The 12523-nt window shown below is 37.2% G+C and overlaps 1 protein-coding gene across 1 annotated transcript in view; it reads right to left on the bottom strand.

The window, feature by feature from the left end:
- The window catches only part of PLA2G4A (phospholipase A2 group IVA), a 157846-nt gene that overhangs the window by 60559 nt on the left and 84764 nt on the right, over positions 1-12523 (bottom strand). The window contains 1 exon segment of the mRNA XM_017863705.1: positions 2637-2773. Coding sequence (XP_017719194.1) covers positions 2637-2773 — 137 coding nt within the window.

The following is a 12523-nucleotide window of genomic DNA, read 5'->3' as shown; positions in this document are numbered from 1 at the left end:
TCATGTTGTATTAAATCAATTTCCCAAAAATATCTTTTTCTTTTTCTTTTTTTTTTTTTTTTTTTTTGAGATGGAGTTTCTCTCTTGTTGCCCACGCTGGTGCAATCTTGGTTCACTGCAACCTCTGCTTCCCGGGTTCAAGGGATTCTCCTGCCTCAGCCTCCCAAGTAGCTGAGATTACAGGCATGCACCACCACGTCCGGCTAAATTTTTTGTATTTTTAATAGAGACTGGGTTTCTCCATGTTGGTCAGGCTGGTCTGGAACTCCCGACCTCAGATGATCCACCCACTTTGGCCTCCCAAAGTGCTGGAATTACAGGCATGAGCCACCACGCCCAGCCCCCAAAAGTATCTTTTAATTACTTTTACTAGTGGTTCCTGCTAAAACAACTAACCAAACCCAATCCTTTGCTAAGCTTTTCACAGATTTTCAACATTATTAAAACATCCATTCCTTCTTGATCCCATCTTTTACTTGATTCTCCTCTATGACAGCTTATTTGCAGTCTCTATTAGGGTTTTATTTTCTTTTTATCTATGAAATTTTGAAGTGTTACAGGGTTCCATGAATTAAATTCTTGGTGGTAATAGATAAAATGGTAGAAGTTGGCGGAATTACCTAGGGAGAACATATTGATATAATAGACCAAAAGAGAAGCCCTGAGGGAAAGCCCACATTAAGGAGAGAAACTGTGGAAGTGGTAGGGACAATATATGGAGGAGAGACCAATCAGACAGGATGAAATAAAACCAAAAAGGCATGATAGGAACAATTAGAAAAAAGTACAAAGCAGTGTGTGAAATGTCTCAATCTCCAATCCCTCCCTCACCAACCCCACATACCCTGAGAAGTCAAGGAAAATAAGAACTTTGTAAATTAAGTGGTCTATGAGTGAAAATTTATTACAAGGAATGAGCAGCCTTTTAAGGAAATGAAATAAAAAGGGAAACGCTGATCTTTAAGGAAATAAGACTGTGAAAGATAGAGTAGAAGTATACATATGTGTATGTGTGTGTATGTGTGTGCACATTTAAAGTCCTTTTAATTACTATATATATATATAAATGTATGTGCACATTTAAAATCCTTTTAATTACATTTTACAGGACTTGTTTACTGACAGGGGAATGTAAGAAGATATTGCACCAAATCTATAACCAAAGCAATGACTATAGCTCTAATCAAGCTCACACATACACAATTATATCCCCAAATCAGCGCTCAAGGGTCTAGTCTTGCTTTATTAGATGAGTTTAAGAAAGTAAACTTCTTACAGTTGTCAGTGATGGACAACAGGGATCTAATAAATAGTGAGTACAAAGAAAGAACACCACTCAAAGAATAATAACAAAATGATTGAGTAGGCGAACTAATGTAAGGGTCCAAGATTTTCTAACACATTACTCATTGAACAGGCAGATGCCTGCTCTTTCCTTCAAGGGAAAGAATAATGATGGGCTACACCCTTCCTTCAGAAGAAATAAATCATTTTGAGGGTACATATAGAGAAGACGGAAACAATGGCTCTACGTTTTTGTTTCATGACTAAATAATCTGATTCAAAACATTTAAGAAACTGTAGATGATTTAAATGTGAAACTCTCTATAAAATATATAGATGTCCTAGAAAAGAGTGTGGTTTAGTAGAAAGCACTCAGAATAACAGATCAAAAGCCTGAGTCTATATGCTAGCTCTCTAGTGATGTTGGACAAATAATTTGGCTTCTAAGTCAAATTTTCTTTAGCATAAAAATGAATAAACTCATACCCTTCTCACAAGATAAAATGACACAGAAACTTTAAAATGTTAGACATATATAATGCGATATTCTGACAGATGAGTTTTGCCATGGCCGAATGACTAGAAAGGCCTTTTAAGTCCAAGACAGATCTTTAGTAATAAGGTGATACTCTTATTTGAGACATGTGAGCAACGACTTTTCATTTGATTTTCAATGTGCTTATGTGAGGTAAGCAAACCAAAAAGTATGTAGTATCTTCTTTGAAAAGGTTTTATAAATATATTTGTGAAAACCTACAGAGTACAGGTATTATACATATGGATGTTTTAAGTCTCCACCTAAATTTAGCTGAGTTTAAATACATTTAAAGGACTAATTTCATATTTAGATGAAAATCAATGAAATACATTATATGTCTATATTCAAAATATTGTTTTCTTTGTTTTGTATACTATGGTATCTTGCATCTTATTCTATTTGCCCTAAAGAAGAAAATGAATATGTAGTGAATCATGTAGACTTAGATGTGTTCACTGAAGGACTACAAATCAGCAAATTATAAGAAGATTAAATTAATTATGGGTGGAGTATGTTGTTCCACTTCTATTTTTATCTAGAATTATTTTCAATTCATCTTTTTTATTTTATGTTTTAACTACATTTTAAGTTACAAAGTGGCTTAAAAGAAGCAAATTTGCAACAAAAGTTATTATTAAGTATGGATTTGTCTTTAAAAAAATCATTTAAAGAAGATTGTGGCATCAAACTGGAAAGTTTTGTAATTTAAAGTTAATGATCAATTTTCTAAATCCCCTTTTCTGTTCTAGTGCTTGAGTTAGATACATTCTAAATATTTAAAGTTATAAAACTAAAATTAAAAATGCATACTAACCAGGTGGAGCCAGAAAGACCAGCAATGTAGGTAGCACAATCCAGAATTCCTGATTCGTATAATGCCTTCATCACACCAGAGAATCCCACCATGGCTCGGAAACCCCCACCTGAACCCAATATGGCTACCACAGGCACCTGAAATGATGCAACAGAGAGATTTGTACACAAAGTAAAAATCATAAAATACAGTTCCCTTTAGTCTCAATCTTTATGTTATACATCCCATATTTTGTCCCAAAGAAGTATAAGTTAACTTCATACTTTAGTAATGCCTAATTTTTTAAAGGAAGAAAATAAAGCCTGGTGCAATGGCTCACGCCTATAATCCCAGCACTTTGGGAGGCCGAGGCGGGTGGATCACCTGAGGTCAGGAGCTCGAGACCAGCCTGACCAACATGGTGAAACCCAATCTCTACTAAAAATACAAAATAAAAAATAGCTGGGCGTGCTGGCAGGCGCCTGTAATCCGAGCTACTTGGGAGGCTGAAGCAGGAGACTTGCTTGAACCCAGGAAGCAGATGTTGCAGTGAGCCAAGATCGTGCCATTGCACTCCATCCTGGGCAACAGAGCAAGACTCCATCTCAAAAAGAAAAAGAAAAGAATGTTTCATATAAGAAAACAAAAAAAGCAATGTCTATTAGAAAAAAATTATTAAAATGACCAACTTACTCTATTTAATAATAATAATACTCTATATTTGTTCAACCTTTTGCAAATTTTTGACTTGCTTTCAGGGACATTGTTTTATTTAACTCTCAGAAATCATGTAAGGTGAGCAGAAGGAAAGTATTTGCTGGTTTTGCAGCTGAAAGTTCTATACTGATTATGTTACTTGTGTAAGATCTACTAGTTGGTAATTCATAGTTGAGTAAGCCCCTTGCCTTCAGGTTACATTTACAGAGAGCATCTTTAACATCTGGTGACCAATCTGATGTTAGCAGTAAAAGAGAGGAAGGTGGGTGGTCGGACTTAGGGTTTCTAGCTTTGCTCTTAAGCAGATGATGCTATCATTACCCAGAACAAGGATCCTAAGGCATAAAGTTAGGTGAAGGAAGAAACAGTGTGCTCAGTCTTAGAAATGCTGAAAACACAACATGAACGCATTGTGTTTCAAGTATTGGCACCTGATCCCTGAGTGGCCACTTACCAATATGACATATACATATATTCATGGAATGATTATTTTACAACCAGGAGGACCAAAAAGATTGTATAGTCATAAGAGATAGTAGTTGTAAGGAAGCCAGATAAGAATTTCGAACAAAGAGGAAGGATTTGAATTAAGCCTTGAAAGGGGGTTGAGTATATAGGCATAATAACAATAATAATAATAATAATAATAATAATAATAGCAGCAAATGTTTAACCTTTAAATTGGGAAAGAGAAATCTACAGAGTCCAGATCTTATTAGAGTTAGAGCAGTGAATAGTAGAACACCTAGGACTAAATTCCTGACCCAGAACTGTACACTAACAAGTGGTCTCAAATCAAAAACACTAGAAATCAAACTACATGCAAACTGGAAACCTCATAATGAAAGCACACTCTACAAGTGCAGTGCAATGGAAGGATCTAAATGGCTTTGAACCTGTGTGTATATGTGTATATGTGTGTATGTCTGCATATCTTTATATAGATGTATATGGGTTGGTATAAACACCATGCTCTCAAACACAGATTTTTAAACTGTAAATAAAGTAAAATATGTAAGTCTTTAAAAGCTTGTCTGGAGGGGGAAATAAAGCTAAGGTAGGAAACTAAAGTACATTATACAGAGGATGAATAGAGTACAATAAAGTATTAGGTGCAGCAGTAGTTATAAGAAAGCTAGATATGAAGTTAGAATGAAAAGGAGGGATTTGAATTCAGCCTTGAAAGGGGGTTGAGTTTGCAGGCAGTATAATAAGAATAATAATAACAATAAAAGCAAGCATTTAACATTGCTATGTGCTCAGTTCTGGGCCTAGGGTTCAGGTCAAGATAGGCATAAGCAGGAAAGGGTATGTGATTTGGGAACCAAACTACTTGGGGTCTTAGTATTGTAACAGGTGTATATTAGGGAATTGGGAAAATAGGATTATGAAGGGCATTGAGGAAAAGCAATTTCAAGATTAATACTGTAAAACATGGAAGGTTGTTCGTATTCAAAAAATATTTGGGGGCATTTGAGTCTAGGTATGGTTAATTGTAGCGTTGTATTATTAAAAATAACCAATCCAATACAAATCAGGTAGTTCAGAATAGAGAAAAAAGTTCTTAGTAACAGATCATACTGTTCATTTCAACACACAGCAAACAGCCTGCACTGTTATTCAACATGAGATTTAATAAGATAAACTGGAAAAATGAACTTAAGAGCTTCTCTAATACTGAGAAAACAACCTCCCAGATGTATTTCTTCAAATGCCAACAGCCCGACACATACTGAAGATGCATATGGTACATTGCTTGGAATTTTCTGGAAACAGCCTCCTGTTAAACTGGAATTCATGCGTTAGGTAACCTACTGTTCTCATTATCGCTTTGAAGTAATTCTGAAGGAGGTTTTCAGGTCACGGTTTTAATTCAGATACTTCTGTTGTCATCAGGGGAAGGAAAATGTCAGATATTTGTACATAAAGTTGAATAATCAAATAATTGACTGTGCAGATTATAATTACCTTCATTTGTTAAGTATGCATTTATATTATATCATTTAACTTTCATAACCTATCAGTACATATTATTACTCCGTTTGTTTGTTTGTTTTGTTTTTGAGACAGGGTCTCTCTCTCTCACCCACAATGGAGTCTCTCTCTGTCACTCAGGTTGGAGTGTACTGGCATAGAGATGGGGTTTTGCCATGTTGCCTAAGCCTCCCAACGTGCTGGGATTACAAGCATGGGCCACCACACTGGGCCTATAACTCCATTTTTAAAAATAAAGCAATTTAAACACAAAGAAGATTTTTTTTCCAATGTCACAAAGCTAGAAAGTGGTATTTGGAGTCAAACTTGGGTCTGCCATATAATAAAGCTATTATTTCACTATGCTCTACTTTGTCTCTCAAAACAAATAGCTTCTACTTTCCCCCAACTAATGCTGTGTCCTAAGGCCAAGAAAATCCTCTGTGGGCTCAGTTTACTTATTATAAAAGTATTGATCTTGATATATTAATGTGTAAAAATATTGATCTTGAAGCTTTTAGTGACTAGTAACATTCTAGATTCTATAACACCTACAGAAACATGAATTATAAAACTATAAAATTATGACTATGAACTATAACAAAGAATGGGAAATTAGATTTGTCAAGAACATATCGTACGTGCCTTGCACTCTCTCATGGACACTTTCACACAATTTATTTCATTTACTCTTCCCAACTCTCCAAAGGAAATCATTGTTTGTTTCATTTTTCAAATGAGGAGTGCAGATAATACCTAATAGCTAATAAGTAGTACAACCAGGATTTGAGCTGAGGTATGTCTGGCACCAAAATTCCTTACTCTTTCCTTTGTCATTGCTCAGAAAGAAAGGGGTAACCTTTACGGAGTGAAAGCACTGATGCACTGATGCTTAGTCAAACTATATTTCAAATTATGTATCACTTCAAATAATGTCACGACAATTTTACATAATAAACAAAGGCTAAGTTTAGAGTTTTAATAGTCTTGCTCATTCTGAAATAATGTTCAAAGAAATAATATGAAAGTTATAAGGTTCAGCTGTTAGTCATAGCTCTAATTCTAAGAGAATCAAATACGTGTTCCTCAGAAGGTCTGGGGTTGTATTTGGACCTAGTATCACTAGTATTTAGATATAAATGATGTCAATAAATATTTCTCATACTTCCTTCATATGATTATGGGAAATGAGTTTTCACTTACCAAAAACTTTGTGTTTTGACTTAGTTATCCTGGTACATAAACTTACTGACATTATTAATTGCCTCCCTTTCAAAAGAAAATTCTGAAGTATTCAAGAATATTTTTGTTTGTCATAAACAGTTAGATAAATACATTTCTCTCCTTGGCCTCTATATTAGTCAGGGTTCTTCAAAGAAACAGAACCAACAGCATGAGTAGATATATAGAAAGAGATTTATTATAATGAATTGTCTCACACAATTAAGACCAGTCGAGTCCAAATCTGCAAAATGAGCTGGCGAGCTCCACACCCAGGAGAGCCTATGGTGCAGATGGAAGTCCAAGGGAAGTCGGCTGGAGAATTCCCTCCTGCTCAGTGAGGCAAGCCTTTTTGTCATATTCAGGCCTTGAATGGATTGGATGAGGCCCACCCACATTATAATAGTAAGGATAATCTGCTTATTCAAAGTAAGCAACAACACCGGCAGCAAATCTAGCACTTGGTCTTATGATGCCTCTCCATTGCTTCTGACATGCGGACATTTGCTTGCCTCTCCTGGACCCTGTTTCCCTCACAGCTTCTATTTCTCAGCAGTCAAGGGCTTTGAGCCCCCCAGAGTGCACCACGTTGCTGACTGCAGTCTGGGCCCCTTGGACATGTAACTTGCTCTCTAGACCAGTTAGACCAGTTTCCAGCTCTGTTTTATTCTGTGGCTGTTTATATCCCACCACTTCCTCAGATAAGAAAAATTCAGCTCCACCTCTTGATTCCTGAAACCTGACCCTTGCAAGCCCAGGCCTGCTCAGTTCCTGTTCCTATACTCCACTAAAGGGAGCCCTCCACTGCCTGTCTTTCAATGTTTACCATCTGAAAGAGGAACAAAGATTGATAGTACAAAGTGCCATTGTCAGAAGGCGAAAAGAGGTGGGAAGGAAAGCAGAAAAATGAAGGTGAAAAGAGGTGGGAAGGAAAGCAGAAAAACAGGAATGGCAATGCTTATTGACAACTCAAGGTTGATCTCTCTTATCTCCTTCAGAAACTGTCTTGCTCTGCCTCTCCCTCCCCAACTAGATGATCCCTGTTTCCCTGGCCTTTCACTTAACTTATATGACAAATGTAAGTACCAAGTGGCACTCGGAGAATTAATTACTTAAGGCCCATATTTTACTTCTATTTTCATCCAAAGCTGTCTATTTGTTTAAACTGAAATATGATCCTTATAGTCTTCCTTAAGAAAAAGCATTATCTCTTTTATACTCTGACAACAAGAAGAATCTTTTCTTCTCTCATTTCTTTACTACTCTAATTCCAGATTTTACTCCCCCAACCAACCTTGTTACGTTATAGCTAGTTTTTAGGGGACATAGAGACTGGATAGTAACATTTCACTTCATAGACACAACTGTAATCTGAAAACTTCATCTGACCAAAAACTATTTTAGAACAAGAAAATTTTAAAAAGTGGCTTCTGAACTACCAAAATACACCAAAAATCCCCATACACAAAGTCATGTATCTTGCTCAAAGAAAAGATCTTAGCCCTCTTCTCATAAAGAAATTATATTAATTAGAGACTGTGTTCTAACAGCAAGTTTGCTTATCAGATTTGAATTCCAGAGCAACAAAGTTGAAAGAGAAAAGGGCAGTGTGAAGAAGTCACTTCAAGCAGCCACACAGGGCACAGAATAGTGGCCGCTGAATGCAAAGGAAGCAGGCCTGATAATGTCCAAATTGGTTCAGTCTGAGCAAGAAATTACACATTTCAGGAAGATTTCCATCTACATAAACAAAATCAATAATTTTTTTTTAAAAAAAAATCTCAGTACTTAAGAGAATAAACTCTTAGGCTTTAAAAAACCTTAACTATTTGACTAGGTCAGTATACAGGAAAACTAATTAAAAAATTAGGCCATGGTAAATTTAACAATTATTGACGATGAGTCTTATGCCACAGAATGGCAGCACCCAAGAATATGTATAATATTACTGTTTTACTGGCAACTATTATACGCCCCTATACATTTTGCTGGACACTTTATGAGCATCAGTACCTATCCCCTTACCCCAACAGGAGACATTATCATCATTTTACAAGTGAAGCACAAAGGTAAAACAAAGTTCCCAAATATATACTGCCCAAATTCCTTCAACATTTAATTCAACCTTGAGGTCTAACCTGGATACTGTCTGTTTGTATTGAGATGAATAGGACTGTTCTCATTGGTTGTGCAAACTGCCACAACAGCCCACTCTTCCATACATTAAGGAGGCCAACTGAACAGTACTGAAAAGAAAGTGAAGATTTTGATAGGGGACAAAGGATGTGGAAAGTTAAGAGATCCAAGGAGTAACATAAAAATAGAAAAATGTTACTTTTGTTATGGGAATGGGTGGTGCTGATAACTTCTAAGCTGATTATTTCTGCCAAGAGAGAACAGTGTGGCCTGAAACCAAGAAAAGCAACAACAAAAGTTTTAATTCCATAAATGACTTCCAAACACACGAATTTAATATTTTTTGAAGGACAGCACAGAGAAAAAGCATAATTACCTCATTCCCCATCTGTTGCAGAAAAGTTGTTTTACCGTCATTTGTATGAACATGAAGCAAAGTTATATTTTCCCAGGAAGACTTACTAATCCTTTCCACAGAAGGAGGAGTGACTAGAGGTGGCAGCAGAAACTTACTTTTTGGAAATAAGAACCTAAGAAAAAATGCCAGCCAGTGTGTCCTACATGAATTTCTAACTCAAGAGTCTAAGCCAAGATCTCATCAAAACCTTCTCCTTAACCGGTGTTTCCCTCGCAACCTGATACTGGTGTTGCTGTTTCAAAACTGTGACCTCTCTCTCTAGCAAATCTACTCCATGCATGCAAAGACTAAATTTGTGCCCTGATACATACAACAAAATATTCACCAAGGATCTACCATACTAGGAACTATGCTAGGTGTTTGAAATATAGAAATGAATAACACAGATATTGTCCTGGCCCTCACAAAACTTAAATTCTAATGGAGAAAACAGTCACACTCACCAATATTTTTACAAGAAGTTTTTTTAAGTACAACCATGGGAAATGATGAGAAGAGAATGTTCATATATGCCATAAGAGAATATAACTGAGAGAACTAATTTAGACTTAGGGGTAAGGAGGGAGGAGATGATTTGGGAGAGCCTCAGAAGAAATTATCTGTGTGCTCATTAAAGAATGGGAGAGTGTTAGCTAAAAGTGGGGTAAAGTGGAGAGAGGGAGGGGTTGTATAGGGGAAGCCTATTGCGGTGAGAGGAAGCACTGTACAGGAGACCTCCAACCGGAGAAAGATCCTGTAGAGACAGAGAACTAAGAGGTGCTTACTGGGAGGGAGTACAGAAATTTGGGATAAACTGGCAAAAATGAAGCTAGAAAGAAGCTATGGAGCTAAGAGTCTAAGAGCAGTGGAAGGATTTTAAGCTTGGGATGGACTGAATTAGATTTCTGTTTTGAAACGTTCACTCTGAATTCATTGTAAAAAGAAAGTGGGAAGAGGGAAGACAAGTACAAGTCCTCTCAATACACAAACATATGTAAGTCCTCTCTATACAAGGCACAGAGAGAGACAAGACTTTGTGTTCAGATTTAGATAGGCTGAGTTTGAGATGCTGGGAGGAATACATGTAAAGAAATCAAGTAAGTGTGTGGATATTTAGGTCTGAAGCTCAGAAGAGAGGTTCTAAGTTGTTGATATGCATGTTTAGCACACAGGTGTTGGGCGACATCATAGGCCAGAGAGAAATTTCTTTTTGTTCTTGTTATTGTTGCTGTTGCTATTGTTGTTTGAGACAAGGTCTCACTTCGTCACCCAGGCTAGGGTACAGTGGCACCATCTTGGCTCACTGCAGCCTCTACTTCCTGGGTTCAAGTGACCCTCCTGCCCCAGCCTCCCAAGTAGCTAGGACCACGGGTGCACACCACCACACCTAATTTTTTTGTATTTTTTGTAGACACGGGTTTTCACCATGTTGACCGGGCCAGTTTTGATCCTCCTGCCTCAGCTTCCCGAAACGCTGGGATTACAGGTGAGAGCCACCATACCCTGACTGAGAATCCTAGATTTACATCTCAATTGCCTAGAAAAACATATTTCTCATGGGGCGTGGTGGCATGCACCCCATAGCCCCAGCACTTTGGGAGGTCGAAGCAGGAGGATCACTTGAACCCAGGAAGTCAAGGCTTCAGTGAGCCAAGATGGTGCCGCTGCACAACAGCCTGAATGACAAAGCAAAACGCTGTCTCAAAACATGAAAGAAAGAACTAGAATGAGGAGAAAGAGGACCTAGGACTACGTTTTGAGGAACTACTATATGTAAGGGATGCTCAGATGAAGAAGAGCTGGTAAAGAACACCAAAGAGGCATGATGAAGACTATGAAAAGGGAGTAAGTAAAGAGTAGACAATGTTTCAAAATGTAAGGAGACATCTGTCATTTGCAGCTGCAAAGTTAGTTAAGATAGGGCAAGAACAAGACCCTGTGCATTTATTAGTACTGGTGTCTAAAGGAGGTAGAATGAGTTTGTATAGAAAATGTTGGAGACGTTTGTGAAGGTAAGGAGAGAAATAGAGCAGAAGGGAGGAGAGAATACAGAATCCAGGAAATATTTTTTTGTTTTTTATTTTCTTTTTATATCTGAGTTCAGAACATGTTTATATTTTTATAGGAAATATCCACACGGAGGTACATGCTGACAATACAGGTTGAGAGTGATCTGGGAAAATCTGAATAACAGATATATTGGGGTTTTCAAGAGGAGCTTAGGATCCATATCTGATGGGTATCTGCATTTGAAAGCAAAGGGAGTATTTTCTCTGTTGAACTAGGAGGGAGGTTGCAAAGGACAGGCATCGGTTATGGAGTATGTCAATTTTATAGCAAGAAATGAAGGATTTGTCATCTCCTAACTTTTTATTTCTCTATCATTAGGAGACAAGTCTATCTGTTGTGAGGGGAACAAGAAGTAGTCAGCCATTAGCAGTAAAGAAAATAATTGTTGCAAATAAATAGAAAGAAATAAGGCAGGGAAACTCTGAGATTGCAAGGCACGATCTCCCAAATAAAGTTGACAATCATGACTTACAAGAAATATGAATTTCCTCCTTTTTCTTCTAGCAAGCTCATACCTCAAGGCATGGCCAACGGTCTTCAACTCTAAAAGAAATTTCTATCATCTCTGCTGCAGAGAGTGAGTCATCCTCTTGCAATCACTTGCATCCCTCAGTTCACACCTCTTTATTAAGAACTTAACACATGATGGGTTTTGTTTGCTTAAATATCATTCTTCCAAAGAAGGCTTCAAAATCACTAAGGAAAGTAACTCCTCAGGGCTAGCCATTTCAGCTTTATTCTTCTCTAGCACTTAGCACAGTATTTCAATAAATTACAAATGTTAGAAATGAAGAGAATTTGTAAAATCATTTTCTGTTTTGAGGGTATACCTATACCAAATAAGGATGGCAAGAAAAAGAAAAATGTTATAGAATTGCTACTGAAAAGTTATCTGTATTAAAAGAAACACACGTACACACACTAAAAACTTCAGAGAAGCTATAAATTTCTGAATAATGTATAGAGAAGACAGTTTTTTCAAGAACTAATTAGCCTGACGTGATAAACAACCACAAGTTCTAACAAGGATCTATTGTGGTGACAAGCAAGATACAGGATTTGACCAGGCATGGTGGCTTGTGCTTGTAATACCAGCACTTTGGCAGGCAGAGGTGTAAGGACTGCTTGAGCCCAGGAGTTTGAGACCAACCTGGGAAATATAGCAAGATCCCATCTCTAGAAAAAAAATTACACACACACACACACACACACACATATATATATATATATATAAATTTTCTGGGTGTAGTGGCATGCACCCATAGTCCTGGCTACTTAGGAGGCTGAGGCAAGAGGATCACTTGAGCCCAGGAGTTTGATGATGCAGTGAGCTATGACTGTCCCACTGCACTCCTGCCTGGGCAACAAAGCAAGATCCTGTCTCTAACAAAAA

The sequence above is a fragment of the Rhinopithecus bieti genome, unplaced genomic scaffold, assembly GCF_001698545.2.
Source record: "Rhinopithecus bieti isolate Rb0 unplaced genomic scaffold, ASM169854v2 scaffold_69822, whole genome shotgun sequence".
In the NCBI taxonomy this organism is placed as follows: domain Eukaryota; kingdom Metazoa; phylum Chordata; class Mammalia; order Primates; family Cercopithecidae; genus Rhinopithecus; species Rhinopithecus bieti.
This window is presented reverse-complemented; position numbering and strand designations above follow the sequence as displayed.